Source organism: Hypanus sabinus, chromosome 22 (assembly GCF_030144855.1).
Source record: "Hypanus sabinus isolate sHypSab1 chromosome 22, sHypSab1.hap1, whole genome shotgun sequence".
NCBI lineage: Eukaryota > Metazoa > Chordata > Chondrichthyes > Myliobatiformes > Dasyatidae > Hypanus > Hypanus sabinus.
The window spans coordinates 33,482,593-33,501,105 of record NC_082727.1 but is presented as its reverse complement, the minus strand read 5'-3'; the positions used below and the strand labels follow the sequence as shown (position 1 = coordinate 33,501,105).

General features: G+C 39.1%; 1 protein-coding gene across 2 annotated transcripts in view; it reads left to right on the top strand.

Moving 5' to 3' along the window:
- Nucleotides 1-4,312, top strand: part of prkg1b (protein kinase cGMP-dependent 1b) — a 730,867-nt gene extending 726,555 nt beyond the window's left edge. For both annotated transcript variants that reach the window (XM_059947430.1, XM_059947429.1), the window contains one exon: nt 828-4,312. In XM_059947430.1, the coding sequence (XP_059803413.1) occupies nt 828-926 (99 nt within the window). In that variant the 3' untranslated portion in view covers nt 927-4,312. The remainder of the gene's footprint in view (nt 1-827) is intronic.
- Nucleotides 4,313-18,513: the final 14,201 nt, after the last annotated feature.

The window sequence follows — 18,513 nt, the reverse complement described above, 5'->3', positions numbered from 1 at the left end:
TGTTCCTATATTTTAAAGTCATTTGAACTTGGTCTACAACAGCCATCTTGCACTTACGGTTGCATGTTACTTCAAGAACACTTCACATTCCCTCACTGACCTGCCTGTCCACTGCCAGAGTGAAGTCAACCGCAAACTGGAAGAACAATGCCTGCTATGTAGCCTACAAACCAATAACGCAAACATTGAATTTTCCGTTTTCAAGTCACCTATGTAATGATACAGGATAAAAGCCTGAAAGCACGTGCACCAGGCTCAAGGACAACTTCTACCCAGCTGAGTAAAACTATTAAATAGTTCCCTTGTACAAGAAATTGGACTTTTGACCTCACAATCCACCTGGTTGTGATCTTGCACCTTATTGTTTACCTGCACTGCACTTTCTCTGTAGCTGTTACACTTTATTCTGCATTGTTATTATTTTACCTTATTCTACCTCAATGCACTGTGTAATGATCTGATCTGTATGAATAGTACACAAGAAATGCTCTTACTGTGTCTCAGTACAGAAGACAATATTAAACCAATTCTATTCCCAATTCCAAATCCTTTTCCTCTTGGTCTTATCCACCCATAACCACATACCTGAGTTTCTTTTCCTGTCATTTACTCTTCCTAACCCCTCCCTCTCCCCCACCTGGTTCCATCTGCCCTTAACCATATACCTGTCCACCTGGGTTTCTTCTCCCTTTGTCGAGCCACTGAGTTCTTCTTGCAGTTTTTTCTGTTCTACCTACTGTCTACTGTGCTCTTGAAAGCCAAACTGAGGCTCATGTGAGCTCATCTCACCACTGACTAAAATGGCAGGCTGTGTTTTTTTTACACAGGTGACATCTCCAACAGACACGAGTAACTTTGATAGTTTCCCTGAAGATAATGATGACCCACCTCCCGATGACAACTCCGGATGGGATGCAGATTTCTGAGTCTGTCTCTTCAAACTTGCTTCTGCCTTGCCTAGGACAGCATCTTTGTAAAAGGAAAAAGGAAAAAGACTGCCAGCAAGTGGAAAGGAAAGGAGGAGGATTAGTGCTCTGGGTCACCAAGATGCCTTGACTGATGCCTGATACAGTGCTGATGGTGGCATTGGAACTCTTACTGTTAGCTCTTTGCAGTGGTGTTCTTTGAGAAGCACTCTTTAGGTTCGGATCTAAAGTTAGCAACTTAGATGGTGGTTATAGAGCAACTTGATTTATTTGCGCACATATAAGGCTTTCTCTTCACTGAGGTGAATAGTGCTTCGCTCCAAAGGCAAATCAATAGTGAAAAGGTAAAAATGGATTGTTTGTAAACAGCTGAACTTAATCTAAATCAAGATCTTTCTTTTTTTAAAATTAAAATGAAGAGACAAATGCAGTTATTTATTCAGAGGATTTTTATTCGAGGGACAGTTTTAGTTGCTGTGGAAATGAATTTGGTGGGAGACTGTTTTCAGTGCACAGGACCCTGCACCTGACAGGTCAGTGTGCATGTGTATCCCTCACCTCCCTCAGAAAAAGACCCATTAAGCTATTGGTCACCTTACATGTTTGGTCAGTGCTGTAACTTTATGGGCTTTAATCATTTCTAGTCTAATTGCTACCTTGTGTTTTAGCAACATAATTAAAAGTGTTATCTGGTATTTATCCACACAAAGCACAACTGTCAATGCAATCAGGACCAGTTCTCCACCTCTTCTGACAATTCACCATGACTCCCCCAGCGTCCAACCTAAGCACCCTGCAGTAGTCGTCTGAACAATCAAATGAATATTCAGTGCTGTTTCAAACTTAGAAGTGAATTCAGTTCCTGTTTAAAGCAAATACATTGCAGTGTAAAACTAGTAGAAATACTAAAGCTCAAATACTGCCTCTGAACTTTTGTTTGACATGCCACTGGACTTAAATGCTAGCTTAAAACTATGGACTTCTGAACATAGTCAACAAATGTTTACATAATTGTCTATAGAAACTATGTTCATTAACTTGTTTTTTTCTCAAGCAGTAAGAGTTATGTATAAGGCTTGTTAAATAGCAGTGTTCTCATTTTAAAATGTCCTTAAATAGAGTTTAGGCCTCTTACCCAGTTAGTAGCTTCACATCAATTTTGTGTGAACTGGAGTTCACACTGAACAATTATCACCATGGCCAGGTCAGTGTGCAGCAGTGGTGGGGTGTGGTAGGGTTGCAGGATGGTGGGGAAGAATACAAAGACACAAGTCTCATTCAAAAGAAAATAATAATCATATTGAGTATGATTGTCTGTATTTGTATAATGCGTGTCTGTGTAAATACCCTCCAAAAGCAGACATTTAACTTCCTGCACACAGCCTTAATCAGAAAGTATTTATCTCTCAATGAATGTCTTCAAACAGTTCACTGCTGGTTGTGGGACCATGCTCTGCACAAATTGATTTCTCCTACATTCCAACAGTGTCTAAGTGTGTATTGAAAGAACTTAATTGGCTAAAAAGTTCTTTGAGCCATCCACAGATGTTAAAGGAATTAACATCCTTTTACCAGCACAAATATTTGCTTCAACTTTTCTGTCATATGGTGGTAGAATTTCAACAGAAGGAGAATAAGGAAAAAGAAAGGGAAAGCTAAACCACTTATTAGTTAATAACTAAAATGATTATTATTAACTATCCAGTAAAGTTACTAAAATTATACTTGGGTTTTCCTTGACAACCCAGAGCTCGCCCACTATACCAGTGTGAACAAACTATCCTCTTTGAATTTAATTTATTCAAAGAACTGTGTTACACAGAACATGAATATTGTATGTGTAATAAAGACACTACAGATACACCTTACCATATCAGGACATGCTTTAGAATATATTTTAGGATATCCTTTAAAAATTCCTTAATCTGAAGATATGTAAATCTGCACACTTCCCCGGAAAACACCAACCCTTCACATGTTGTACAAATTTATGATACATTTGAAATTAATGCTTTAAATGGCCTTCACCACACTTACTAATTACTACATCTACCACTGGATAAATCTGCACTGCTCTGCAGGCTGTTTGTCCTTACGAATGATACAGTAAATGAAGATAATCATATTTCTGTTGAAATCCTGAAATTGAGTATGAAAGTAATGCATGGAGGGAGGGAGCAATGTATTTACTAAAAGTGAGGAGAAAGCTCCAAATACAATCTCATGCAAGATTAAATCAAACACTTGTAAAGCCTGTGGGTTAAAAGAATTCTGACATATCTATAGCTGTATATTATTAAACTGTAATATCTGTCATTTTTATTTAATAGGACCACAAGCTCCATATTACTGTAAATAAGCAGATATGCCTTGAGTATTGTGACTCTTTTTGTTACCTAACCTTTTTTTTGGCTGACTTTAAATATTTGCCATATTGTCACTCCATTTATCTTTGTTATAAAATACTTTGACACTGTTGAACTGTAAGAAAAATAAGGCTTGCTGAATAAAATTTCTAGGACGTTGTAAAAATCATTTCTCCCATAGGTTAGACTGGGTTCGGCATTGTCTCAAGTGCCTTAAAACACATGGCATCCAAAATAAAAGTTATGAATTTGGCCTAATGCTGCATTAAAAAATAAAGAAAACAGATGAACCTCAATAATCAGTCTTTCTTAGGTGGCTTCTCTATAAATTCTCTCTTCTGTAAGGTTAAATTGACCTTTTTTAATATACAACTTACAGAAAATATCCTTTGGTACCATTAATTATATTCAGTATTAGGGAAACTGTGAAACCAATGATGATGTAACGCATCATTTCTGTGAAATGTGTGAACGTGCAACAAAAAAGTCACATGACTAATTATCGTTGCTTTAGGTAATTTCACTGTATATGCAAACTCATTTTAATATACCTGTGTTGCAAATATTTGGATGAAGTTATCTCCTTAAAGTCATCAAATTGCAATAAATGTTACCTTGGCTGACAGAATTTGAAACCTTTTGGGATAAATGTAAAATTTTGTCTTATGGGACTGTGGTGTTCAAATGTTGATTTAATGTAGCTGATAGCAACATTTTGATCTGTATTTCCTGTCTCCGTTTAACAAGTTTACCATCAACTGTTAAAACTCACTGAATATTTATAAATTTATATGAACTATTTGTTAGGAATCTTTCCCAAGAGCGCTTTTTGTTTTGGTAAAAGAGCATGGCAAATTTGTCAGAATGTATATTTTGTCACTGAATGCTGTTCACGGGCTTGTTGCACTCCTTTGGTTGTAGATTTTTAACTTTTACATATTTAATTGTTCCTGATTTGTCTTGCATTTCCCTGCAGCTATTGATGCAGAGTGCCTGTTATATACTTTCTAGAGCTGAAATAAAAATAATTACTTTTCAAATATACATGTACAGACTTCATATTTCAATGCAGCTAGCACATCGGTTTATTATCAATAACAAATGCCATGAAATTTGCTGTCCTGTGGCTGCAGAACAGTGCAATATATTTTCAAAAAAACTATAAGGTACAATAAGCAATAGAAAAAATACATGAGTAGTGAAGAGAGAGCAAAATAGTGGTTTCATGAACAATTCAAAAATCTGATAGTGGAGGAAATGCTGTTCCTACAATGTTGAGTGTTTGGCTTCGGGCTCCTGTTTGGCAATTTTGAGAAGAAGGCATGTCCTGAGTGGTGGGGGTCCTTAAAGATGGATGCCACTTCTTTGAGGCATCGACTTTTGAATATGCTCTCATTGGTGGGGAGGCTGGTGCCCATTACGGAGCTGGCTGAGTTTACAACCTTCCGGAGCTCTTTAAGATCCTGTGCATTGTTGTCTCCATATCACATGGTGATTCAACCAGTTAGAATGTCCTCCATGGTATATCTGTAGAAATTTGCTGGAGTCTTTGGTGATATTACAGATCTCAAACTTCTAATGTAATAATGTTGCTAGCATGCCTTCTTCATAATTGCATCAATGTGTTAGGTCTAGGATGTATCTCAAGAGATGCTGACACCCAGGAACTTGAAGCTGCTCACCCTTTCCACTGTTGACCCCTCGATTAGGACTGGTCTGTGCTCTTGTATTTCCCCTTTCTGTAGTCCACAATTATTCCCTTGGTCTTACTACTGTTGAGTGCAAGGCTGTTGTTGCAACACCACTCAACTAGCTGATCTATCTCACTCCTGTATGTCTTCATCATTAAGATTCTCCTAACAATTCAATTAATAAGTGGCTTCATGAACCTCACAGGCCAAGTTGGTGTGATGAAAAGAGAACATGCAGAATATGTGAAATGATGAAGAGTGTAGTTATTGAAGAGAACAGGAACCCGCACAACAGAGTGTTACTCTACAAGGGGAATAGCAAGGTTCGCTGAAGATTTGAGGAGGCTGCAAAACATTGTAAATGCAGAAGAATACATGTAAAAATTGCTTACTTTTCATGTTAATCGTATTTTCAACTCTTAAAAACTCCTCTGAACCTTCATTCGCTTATGACAAAAGTAAATGATTATTTTGCATTATGCTCTGGGGAAATGTTGGTTACTGTGAGATGTTATGTGTTATGAAAGTTGTCAAATAATTTTAGTGCAAACTTTTAATTCAGTATAACCAAGCAAGAAAAGTAACCTCAAACAATCTGACTTAGTGGGTCAATCTTGGTAAATGCAAGGTCATCCACTTTGGAAGGAAAAATGAAAGAGCAGATTATTATTTAAATGATAAAAATTTGCAGCATGCTGCTGTGCAGAGGGACTTGGGAGCGCTTGTGCATGAATCACAAAAGGTTGGTTTGCAGGTACAGCAGGCTATCAAGAAGGCAAATGGAATGTTGGCCTTCATTGCTAGAGGGATTGAATTTAAGAGCAGAGAGGTTATGCTGCAACTGTACAGGGTACTGGTGAGGCTGCACCTGGGTATTGTGTACAGTTCTCATCTCATTAGAGGAAGGATATAATGGATTTGGAGGCGGTGCAGAGGAGGTTCACTAGTTTGATTCCAGATATGATGGGGTTAGACTATGAGGAGAGATTGAGTTGCCTGGGACTGTACTCACTGGAATTCATTAGAATGAGAGGAAATCTTATAGAAACATATAAAGTTATGAAAGGGATAGATAAGATAGAGGCAGGAAACTTGTTTCCACTGGTAGGTGAGACTAGAACTAGGGCCATAGCCTCAAGATTCGGGGGAGTAGATTTAGGATGGAGATGAGGAGCAGCAGCTTTTCCTAGGGAGTAGGGAATGTGTTGAATTCTCTGCCCAATGAAGCAGTGGAGCAAACCTCAGCAGATGTATTTAAGACAAGGTTGGATAGATTTTTGCATACTAGGGGAATTAAGGGTTATGAGGGAAGGGCAGGTAGGTGGAAACGAGTCCATGGCCAGATCAGCCATGATCTTATTGAATGGCAGAGCAGGCTCGACGGGCCAGATGATCAACTCCTGCTCTGATTTCTTATGTTCTTATATCAAGCAGCATCTGTGGGAGGAAAGGAATTGTACACGTTCAGTTCCTGATGTAGAGTTTCAGTTTGAAATGTCAACAACCCCCTTCTTCCTACAAATGCTGCTTGACCTGTTGGCTTATTGTTAGCAGGCATCTGCAGTCTCGTGTGTCTGCAAATAAAGCAGCCTGCTGCCTGAAAACCAAAGAACATGGAATGGTTCCACATGAGAGCATGATGGCACAGCGGGTACCTAACCACTCCAATGATTGACCTGTGTTTGAGTTTGAACATTCTTCCTGTGATTTCGAGAGTTTGCTCTGGTTTCCTTCCCTGTCGCAATGATGTGCAAATGGGTCAATGACTGTGCTAGTGCTAGAATTAGTAAGGTGGAGGTGGAGGTGAATGTGCAGAAAGTAAGTGTGCTGTGCTGTATTCCTGGGTTGGTCCTGTTTTTTTTAGCAACAGGTCCAATAAAGGGACCACAAAGGAATCCATAACAGAAATTCGGTAAGTCCAAGTGTATTCTATATCCAATTACTCATAGGAGTGAGCAGCTGCTATAACAGAGATAAAGCACAAATTAAGTCAGTGCAAATGCACATATATTTTTTTCCACTTCCGCTAGTCTGTGCCACAATTTTCAGGACAAGATCAAATTGCCATCGCCGCAGGCTCAATCACCACAGCAAACAAAAGCATGGTGGACCTTTACCTTGTGATTGAATGAAAAGAAGGTGCTGTTCCTTTACATTGTTGGTTTTGGACGGACAGCAACACGTTAATTGTTTCTGAAATCACACTATTCGAAGCAAAACAATGAGAAGATAGAGGTAAGGTTTCTTTGTAAAGAAATACAAGATATTAAAGACTTGTCACTCCTTGGACATTGGCTTATGAGCCTGCAGACAAAGAGAATTATGAATGCTCTAGATATTTAGCCATTATTTTATTGTTTAAATAGCATTTTAAATCAGGATTTTAAAATTGTGAATTAAGAATCGTGCATTGGCACATAGAGAACAGAGCATAACTGAAAATTGTATGGGTGAATTAAAATTAAATAGATTTACATTAAATTGAACTTTTATTCCCCTGCAACAGATGCAAAGCAGAAATGATTTTCATTGAGGAAAAGGCAGCAAGAACTATAGAGATTTCCCCTATTTTGTTATAGTTACTAACAAACCAGTATTCCCACCTTTACTGTGGAACATCTTCATACTCACACTGTGTTTTGTTTTGTTTATTTTTGTGAAAAAAAGAATCATAACAGCCCTAAATCAAGAAATATATTCATTTGAAAGCAATATCACATTAGTAAACTAAAAACAAAGCAAATCAAAATAGACTTGCATGACATCATACTTTTGCTGTTCCCAAAGCAAAACTTCCACAACAGTGGCAAATATTAGAAATATTAATGCATACCATATTGGAAATTTGTGAGTGGGATGTACATAATTTTCTGACCATTAGTTTAAATCACGGTAAGTATATAACACATGCATGAATTTCTGATGAATGCATGTTCCCAGATGGCATGGCTCCACTGCTGACTCTTACAGATGTCCATTGCTGTTTCCATTCACTTTTGTCTACTCTGCAGTTTCATTTTAGGTCCTAGTCAGTGTCCAATTTCTGCTGAACAAAATATCTGTAGAATTTTCTTACATGGTTCATACTAACAAACAGCTCCATACGTACATCAAATAGTAGGACATTCAACCTCAAACATTGACTCTGTTTCTTTCTCTTCTAGTGTTGCCAGACCTGCTGAGTGTTTCTGGAATTTTCTGTTTTCATATCAGCCATTTTAAGTTTGAGGAAAGTGGGGATTAGGATTACAAAATTTCCAGCACAATGACTGTGCTTTTGAAATATAACTTTGTGGAAGTCTTCAGATATACTGTACGCAAAGCAAATTCAAAGTGGAGAGTCTGCCAACAGAGATTTGCGAACATTTCGAGGGACGAATGCATCTCTTACTTCAATGTGAATCCATTGTGAGCTACTTTTGACTTGGAGTGGAAGTGCTTGAATAAGTGCATCATTAAAATTATGGAGCATTTGATGCATTATATTTGAAACTAAGTTTCCTATTTTGTCATTGAGAAGACAATTTACAAATGCGTCATGGAGAGGTGTTACAGATTATAATTTTACAAAATTCTTCACATGTTCCTTTTGAATGTTGTGGATAATGAAGTAGGTTTTCAAAGCTTGCAGTTAGAAGAGTGGGCTGAAAGATGGCAGATGGAGTTTAATACTGATAAGTGTGAGGTGCTACAGTTTGCTAGGAATAATCAAATTAAGACATACATGCTAAATGGTAGGGCATTGAGGAATGTGGTAGAACAGAGTGATCTAGGAATAATGGTGCATAGTTCCTTGAAGGTGGAATCTCATATGGATAGAGTGGTGAAGAAAGCTTTTGGTATGCTGGCCTTTATAAATCAGAGCATTGAGTATAGGATTTGGGATGCAATGTTAAAATCGTACAAGGCATTGGAGTGGCCAAATTTGGAGTATTGTTATCTCAGCTTGGAAAAAATTAGCACTATTTTTGACTCATCAATTAAATTTGAAGAAACTTGGGGACCGTGCATTCGACATTTTCATATGAATTAATTTGACCTCTTCCAGACCTTCTCTCTGCTTATTCTTGTTCAGGTATGGAGTTCCGGAGTTTTTGACACTATCATATACATATAAACTGTTATTATTGCCCATGTTAGTTTAGTTTAGTGTTTTTTTTTCAATATATATTTTTCTTGTATTTTTAATTTTTTTTTCTTCTTTTGATGATTATTTTTATTTTTTCATATATAATTATTATAGACTTGATTGATTAATATACTATTTTTTGTTGTTGATATTTAATAGGATATTGTTATCTTATTATTAATGTAATCTCAAGTCTATTGCACTTATAACCTATTCACTATTATGTTATGTTTTCTTTATATATGAAATTCAATAAAAAGATTGAAAAAGAAATTTGGAGTATTGTGTACAGTTCTGGTCACCAAATTATAGGAAAGATGTCAACAAATTAGAGAGAGTATAGAGGAGATTTACTAGAATGTTATCTGGGTTTCAGCACCTAAGTTACAGAGAAAGGTTGAACAAGTTAGTTCTTTATTCTTTGGAGCATAGAAGGTTGAGGGGGGACTTGATAGAGGTATTTAACATTATGAGGGGGATAGATAGAGTTGACGTGGATAGGCTTTTTCCATTGAGAGTAGGGGAGATTCAAACAAGAGGACATGAGTTGAGAGTTAAGGGGCAAAAGTTTAGGGGTAACACGAGGGGGAACCTTTACTCAGAGAGTGGTAGCTGTGTGGAACGAGCTTCCAGTAGAAGTAGTAGAGGCAGGTTCGGTATTGTCATTTAAAAAAAATTGGAAAGGTATATGGACAGGAAAGGAATCGAGGGTTATGGGCTGAGTGCAGGTAGGTGGGACTAGGTGAGGGTAAGCGTTCGCACGGACTAGAAGGGCCGAAATGGCCTGTTTCCGTGCTGTAATGATTATATGGTTTATATAATGTTAACATGCTTGGTATCAGTAAGATCCTTGCGACAGAACTTCACCAAGGTTTAAGTGTAGCTCACTACGTGTTAACTGCATAATGGAACTATAGGCTCGACAACATTCAGCCTTTAAATCGACTTTATCTCAACCCATTTTGTTGCTATTTATGGGACTTGTTTACCGTAAGACCATAAAACGTAGTAGAATTAGGCTATGCAGCCCATCAGGTCTGCTCTGCCATTTGATCATGGCTGATTTACTATTCCTCTCAATCCCATTCATCTACCTTCTCCCCTTAACCTTTTGACACTCTGATTAATCAAGAACCATCAACTTCTCATCTCTGTTGTAAATGGATGTCCTTCAGTTGAGGCTGTACCCTCTGGTCCTAAACTCACTCACCAGATGAAACATCCTCTCCACATCCAGTCTATCAAGGCTTTTCAATTTTCGACAGGTTTCAATGTGATTCCCCTCCCCCTCCCCCACCATGCTTCCAGCAAGTACAGGCCCAGAGCATCAAATGCTCCTCATACATTAACCCTTTCATTCCCAAAATCATTCTTGTGAGCCTGCACTGCACCTTCTCCAATGCCAGAAAGAGGCCAAAACTGCTCTTACAATGCACCAAGGGTGGTCTTACCAAAACCTTATAAAGCCTCGGCATCAAATCCTTGCTTTTATATTCTCGTCCTCTCACAATGAATTATAACATTGCATTTGCCTTCCTTACCACTGACTCAGCCTTTAGGGAATCATACATGAAGAATATCAAGTCACTTTACATCTCTGATTTTTTAATTTTCTCCCTGTTTAGCATTTAGGCTATGCCTTTATGCCTTCTACCAAGGTGTATGACATACACTTCCCTATACTATGATCCATCAGCTATGTTTTTCCCCATTCTTCCAATCTTTCCAAGTCCTTCTGCAGACTCCTGCTTCCTCAACACTACCTGCCCCTCCACCCTTCTTTGTGTCATCTACAAACTTGGCCACAAAACCATCGATTCTGCCATCTAAATCGTTGATATATCTCATAAAAAAAGGTCCTAGTACTGATCCCTGTGGAACACCACTAATCACTACTTTGAAATGGCTACTAAATGCTCCAGGACTCTTGCATCATTCCATTGCTTACTTCTTTTGAACTAAGAGTAAATGTTCTTCGTGGATTATGACGCAACACAGGAAATGATGGAGGAGTTCAGCAGGGGTCAGGCAGCATCTATGGAGAGAAATAAACAGTCAACATTTTGGGCTGAAACCTTCATTAGGACTGGGGGGGGGTGGGTTGCAGAATGAGCAGGTGGAAGAAAGCAGAAGGTACAAATTGACAGCTGATAGGTGAGGTCAGATGAGGGGGAAGGGAGAACGAAGTGAGAAGCTCGGAGGTAAAAGGTGGAAAAGGTAAAGGGCTGAAAAGAAGGAATCTGATTGGAGAGAAGAGTAGACCATGGGAGAATGGGGAGGGAAGAGGCACCAGGAGTATTATGTATTTAATATTTGCGTAATCTTGTAAATATATTGTTGATTAAGCATTCTTGTTCATTTAGAATAATTCATTATTGGTTAATGTAAAAATAGGTTAATCGCATACGTCAAAATGATACCCACGTGATATGTGCTCGCCTCGCTTAAGGTAAACTTGAAGTTAGACCCGCCTTTTGGACTGTCGTATCTTTCTTTGAATTGATTTAATATTTTGAAGTTACAAAACATAAGGGATAAAAAGGGAGACAGATTAAGATTGTGATGATGAGAATTCCTTTTCAAACGCATAACACACAGGAAGCTAACCACTATTTAAAGCAACTGCTATTAAAAAATTATCGGTATTGGTTTAATGTCATGTACACCGAGTCACAGTGGAAAACCTGTCCGACATCGAGGCAGATCATGCTAACAAAAGTATTTTGAGGTGGTAAAAAGAAAACAACGCAAAATAAATTGAGAAAATGCAGTGCAGGGGAACAAAAATGTACGAAGGTATCGATGAGATAAACTAGCTGGTCAAGAATTCAACCTTAACATGTGAAAAGTCCATTGAAGGGTGATAAACAGCAGGGTAGAAACTGTCCGGGAGTCAGTGCCGTCAAGTTTTGTGCCACTGTAGGTCACTGCAGATCAGCTAAAATCAGTAATGACGACGCTAACATTCTCCAAGAGAAAAAAAATGCCTTGTGGATTTTTTTTAGATTATGTTATGACATAATAAAGAAAAACAACTACACCAACATTAGATAATCACAGCAATCGTCAGTGCTGAGGAGATTTTCCTTCCGTAGAAGTGTTTTTTAACCTGCTTGTAAGTGACAAAATTAAGTCACTTCAGTGACCGGCACATCAGTGGATAAGACACAATAAACAATACGCTGATCATCTCATGCTACTTTAATACACATAAATAGCAGAATGGGTCAAACTCATGAATAATCGCAGCTTGTGCACCTGATTAAGAACCACTCTACTAGTTCAACAGGCATCGCACTGGAATCCACAATTTAGCGTTAGGTTTTTACTTTTGTTCGAAATCCAATGCAGCTTCAAATCTTGACACTTTTTTCCTGTCAATTTCAATCAAAGGCGACGTGTATTTCAAGAGCTCACGTGAGCAGCCAGTGTAGTCTAAATGGATTAGTTTGGCAGCCAGGCTTCTTAATAAGGATTAGATGTACCTAGCCTGACGCTACACTCAGTACCCGTCTATAGAAGTGTAGGAAGAAACTAAGTCAATCTGGCGTGTTTATGTAAACACCATGTCCCCAAAAGCCTGATTAAGACACGAGGTTAGTTCGGTTTGACAATTCTGTTTGATCTCACTTCATCAAAGAGCTCCCTAAACAACCTCCTTTTCACACCACTCCCCACATTGGCAGTGTTGTTAAAGTAAAACCTGTCCCCAGTTTACCACAGATTTGGATCTGCGGCAACACACAATTAAATTGAAATGAACTACATGTTAATTTTCCCCCTTCTGTGCAATTAAAGTAAACTTTTGATCATGCATTCTCATAAGTGCCCCACCATAAGGATTAAATTTAGTTTCAATGTTCAAAACTTCAAAGGTTGAATTGTGTTTATTTCATGCAATTTCAGAATACTCCAGCAAAGTACAAGGATCAGTAAAATGTTTTTAATGTTCTTTGTTATCTCTAAGAGAATTTTGTTACTTTCCCTTAAAACTACAATGCAAATTTGGTTTTTGATCCTAAAATGCCCCAAATTCACCATCAACCTACCTATCAAGTGATCACTTCCATTTTCATTCTTATGAAGTTAAAGTTGAATAACTAATAAACAGATCAATACAAAAGGTTTCTCAAAAATGAAATACAAAGCTTTCACATGTTGTTACAATTGTAAATTACACACTTCAGTTTGTAGATCAGCAGAGTTTATTTATATCATAGCTAATGCCAGAAATAAAATATGTTGTAAATTTCAAGTCAAAAAATTGTGGAGATAACATAGTTACTTTTATTAATGTGGCTAAGCTACTAAGCCCAGCGGAACCATTCCTACCAACTGGAGAAGGGGCAAAGACGGGTTACTGGTGTCTGAAAACCAGTCACTTTGAGCAAATGGGGCTTGTCAGCCGTGGTTCGAAGCCCACCTAAGAGAAGGAAAACTCTGATCTCAAACCTCCTCTGCCTTGCAACTATACCCACTGATGGGGAGGGCTTCAGGAGTAAGCCCCATGGGAAACACCTGGAGCTGGAGCCCCTAAGGACGTCCTACATTGAGTTCAGCACTGACTGGCAACTGCTGTGACACTGCTGGTGCCAAATTGTATCAGCCTCTGCCGTTCCTTCGGGTTCATCAGAAGCATGGAGAGGGGGAGCTTGCTCTCCATATTGTACTGTTCTGGCTTTGCATACCTAGACAGCTAGGGCACAGTCTTCATAGTCAACCCTGACCAAAGGAGGCCTCAGAAATGAATGAGAGATGGTTAGATATGAAGAGTTTTGTACTGAGGTGTGATTAGTGTAGGTAGGTAGAGTTGACAACATGAAATTGGTGGCATAAATATCTTATTTCCAAGTTGCAGACATGCTAAATTGCCGTGGAAGCATGTTGATATTTATGGGCTACCCCCAGCTCATTCTCAGACAATGTTAGTCATTGACACAAAACAACATATATCTTGGTATGTCAGGAAGTTTTGATGTACATGTGACAAATAAAGCGACTCTTTATCTTCTAGGACTCCATGAAAATACAATTTATTGCCTTCTGCGAGCTCAGTCCAAAACTCTGGAAATTCAGCTCCAAGTCAAACCATTCCAACTCTTCAGGAGATAGTGTAAGTGGAAGGAACAAATTTGAAAACAAGGCTTAGAATATTGAATTGAAGCCTTGTCATAACAGGAAGAAAAGTAAGTTATAAGACTCCTGCATTAGGTAAGCTTTAAGATATAGGAGGGAGTTGGGTTGAGTTTAATTTAGCTCAAGGTTGTACAGGGTTAAAATGGGGAGACTAATCAAGAAACCATTGGATCAGCAATTGTGTAACATCATGATTTTCCAATCATACACCTTTATATTTGCTTTACTCTAAGTGTCTACCCTTCTCAAGGTGGCACTTGAGTACTGGATTTATGGCAAAACTAGCCCTCATGAATTCATTAGCAACATGTGTGCAGTTCCAACAGAGAGGGACTTCAGTTAGAATCCCAGCAATGCTATTTAGTAGCTCTACTGGAATCCTGTAAAGGAGATTCCATTGTTCAGGAGAATGACTTAGATTAGAAATATTTTGGGAATGCACCAGATTGCAGGCAAGATCATTCTGATTAACAACGATTCAATTAGTCAGACTTGTCAAAAAATATCCACAAACCATAAAGTTCTATGACTAACAAGGATTAATATAAAGGTCATTCAGCATGCTAGGCTCATTCCATTCATCAAACAGACATAAAATATCCAATTATTGATTTTACTCCACTCACTTATTTCAACCACGCTGGTGTTACCTTGGGAGTGGGGGGGGGGGGGCAATCGCCAACTCGCATGAATGGCTTGAGATAAATCTGCATCACTAGCTACTGATGCCAGTAATAGCTAAACAAAAGTACTTGGCATGCATCAAACACACATCTCCTCTCATTAACTATTGACCAATATGTTGTCCAAAAACCTCAGTGAAACATAGAAGAAATATATTTCCCTGATTCAAGTTTCATCAAAGCATAATGGGCGTAGATTGAAAATTTCATTGACATGTATGCACTCTGTAGTGTAGATCATTCTGTATCTAGTTACACATTTCTGTTTTCAATTTAAAGGACTAATTGTAAGAGCAGATCTGATGGATTTTGGTGCCTACCATCCTACACATTCTTAAACCATCTTTGAGTCACCTTAATATGTTGTCACTTCCACTGCTTCAATGTTTTTTTTTAACTTAGTCAAAACTGTCATTAGCATAAAGTAGTGAATTAACATAGTATTATTAGGATTATTGTTCTGGAATCTAAACTGGCTTTCCATTTTTTTTATTAAAGGAGGGCTGCAACGTTGAGTCAGACACTTTAAGTTTCCACAAACTTGCTATCCTCTTTAGGTTATCCATTGGGATCTTGCTTTCATTCCATTCTGCTCTGTGGAAGATGCCCAGACATGAACTACCTTAATATAGCTTTACCACAACACACCAACTAACACTTCTACTGGGACACCACGTAGCATAGTGCTTTTGCAACTTGGGGTGTTCAAGAGTTTGGAGTTCAATTCCAGCATTGCCTACAAGGAGTTTGTACGTTCTCCCTGTGAACCGTGTGCGTTTCCTCCAGGTGCTTCAGTTTCCTCCCATAAGCCAAAGGTGTATCGGTTAGTAGATTAATTGGTCATTGTAACTTGTTTTGTGATTAGGGGAGTTTTAAATAGGTGGGTTGCTGGGCGCACAGCTCCTCTGGGTGCTCCAGTTTCCTGCCACAGTCCAACCACCTACTGGTTGGTAGGTTAACTGGTCTTTGTAAATTGTTCTGTGATTAGACTAGTGTTGCTGGGTTGCATGGCTTAAAGGGCTGGAAGGGTCTATTCAGCACTGTATCTCAGTAAATAAATAATAAAATTAAATCACTAAAAGAGAAATCTTGGCCCAGTGACAAAGGGCTCCAAGACAATTGGAGTCAAGGTTTGGCTGCACAGACTTTAGCATACAGTGCCTTGAAAATGCCTTCAGACCCCACAAATGTTTTCAAATTTTACTGTCCCATTTTCTAAATTTAAAATATAGTAGGATTTTAAGCAAATCTCCAGAACACTGTACATCATGTTAAATCAAAAGAACAATTCCAAAACCTGTCAACAATTTATTAAAAATTAAAAACCAAAATTGTAAGGCTGAAAAAGTATTTATCCCCTTTGTAATTATCATGCCAACTTTCCTTTGGTGCAATACACTGTATTACTATACAAATTTACCAATTTGTTGAGATACAGTAGAAAATTGGAGGATCACCTGATTTAAATTAATTCACAAGAATAAGTACCCCTTTCTCTGTAAGGTCCAACAGTATGGTAGATTTTCAACAGGCCAAACCAAAAAGAAGACAAAAGAGCATAGAAGACAAGTCAGGGAAATGCTAATAGAGAAAGACAAATCTGGGGGAGGGTACAAGAACATCTCAAAGGCAGTAAACATACCTCAGAGCCCAGTGGAGTCCTTTGTTAAAAAGCAGAAAAATATGAAACTACAGCCATTCTGCCTGGGTCAGTCTAAACTTAGTCAGTGGAGACAAACAGCTTCTGTAAGAGAGGCCACTGTGACACCCTCTGAGTGAGCCGCCAAAGTCAATGACTGCAACAGGAGATGATGCTCATGGCTCCACAATGTCTAAAGCCTGGCACAAAAAGGGTATTTATGAAAGAAAGGCAAGGAAGAAGCGTTGGCTAAAATAAAAGCACGCTCTCACACCCTCCTGATCGCACTGCAGACTCATCGCACTCTTCAGCCCACCAACCCTCACACTCTACCCACCAACAGCTGCTGCTCACTCTCTTTAGGCTCGCTGTCCAGTTGCCCTCCCCTTCTTTCCAGCTGTGACCATCCAGATGCTGTAGATTTCCTGAACATCCCGGGGAACCGCTCTCAACTCAGACTGAAGTCTCGCAGCACTCCGTGACTGAATTGATGGATCTTGGCATCCGATAGCTCAAACAATGGAGGAAGGTTCAACACTTGACCGCCATTGTCACACACCACATCCAGACACCATGAACGCCTATTTCCCAATTTCTCTTTAACTGAAAGGCGCAGATCGCCCCAGCTCCCCATCACTAGGCACCAGTCCTCTACTACAATAGGTCAACCCGATGAGTCACCTGACACTAAGACAGAAAGGTCCTCCTGGCAGGGCTGGCATGCCTTTCTTAACTAACTCAGCTATGGTGAAATGATCTGCTGGGTCCTAATTCTGGAAAATGATTACCACAGTCAAACAATTTTTGGATTCATGCCTTCCCTTAAGTAGATATAACACAGGCACAAGGCATGCCATTGGCACTCCCTTGCAGACAGACAAATTGATAAGGGATGGGGTCTGAAGATGGTTCACATTGATAGTGTCATAAGTATGGAGACAGGCTCTTCAGGCTAACTAGTCCATGCTAGTCCCAGTTGTCCGTGTTCAGCCCATAACCTTCTAAGCCCCTCCCCTCCATGTACCTATCCAAATGCCTCTTAAATGTTGCAATTGCACCCAGCTTGACCACTTCCTCTGGGAACTCATTCCAGGTACTCACTTCCCTGTGTGTGAAGAAATTACCTCTCAGGTCTCTTTAAAATCTCTCCTCCTATCCTATATGGGCAGGTTTGCTAGAGCTGTTTGGGGGAAGTTTAAACTAAGTTGGCCGGGGTCTGGAAACCAGAGTGTTAGTGCTGAGAATGGGCAAGTTGATATATCAGCCAATCTACTGTCTAGTGAGACTGTGAGGATGGATAGGCAGATGACAAGGCAGTCAGTGGGATGAGGTGAAGTGTATCATCGGGACAAAATTTAAAAGGATGATGAATACAAGACTGTGGGTGTTATATTTCCCAGGGCTGAAATGGTTGCCACAAGAGGACACAGGTTTAAGGTGCTGGGGAGTAGGTACAGAGGAGATGTCAGGGGTAAGTTTTTTACTCAGAGAGTGGTGAGTATGTGGAATGGGCTACCGGCAACAGTGATGGAGGTGGATATGATAGGGTCTTTTAAGAGGCTTTTAGGTACATGGAGCTTAGTAAAATAGAGGACTATAAGTAAGCCTAGTAATTTCTAAGGTAGGGACGTGTTTGGCAAAACTTTGTGGGCTGAAGGGCCTGTATTGTGCTGTAGGTTTTCTATGTTTCTATCTCAATACGCACAACATACGGAGTAAGGTAAAGGAGTGCAGTTAGAGGTTGGCAGTTATGATGTTGACGGCATCACAGTGAGGTGGCTGAAAGAAAATCATAGTTGGGAGCCTAACATCCAAGGATGTGCCCTGTATCAAAAGGACAGGCAGGTAAGCAGAGAGGGTGGGGTTATTCTCTTGGGGAGAAATGAAATCAAGTGCTTATAAAGAGGTGTTGTGAGCAGGATCAGACAATGTAGAATCCTTGT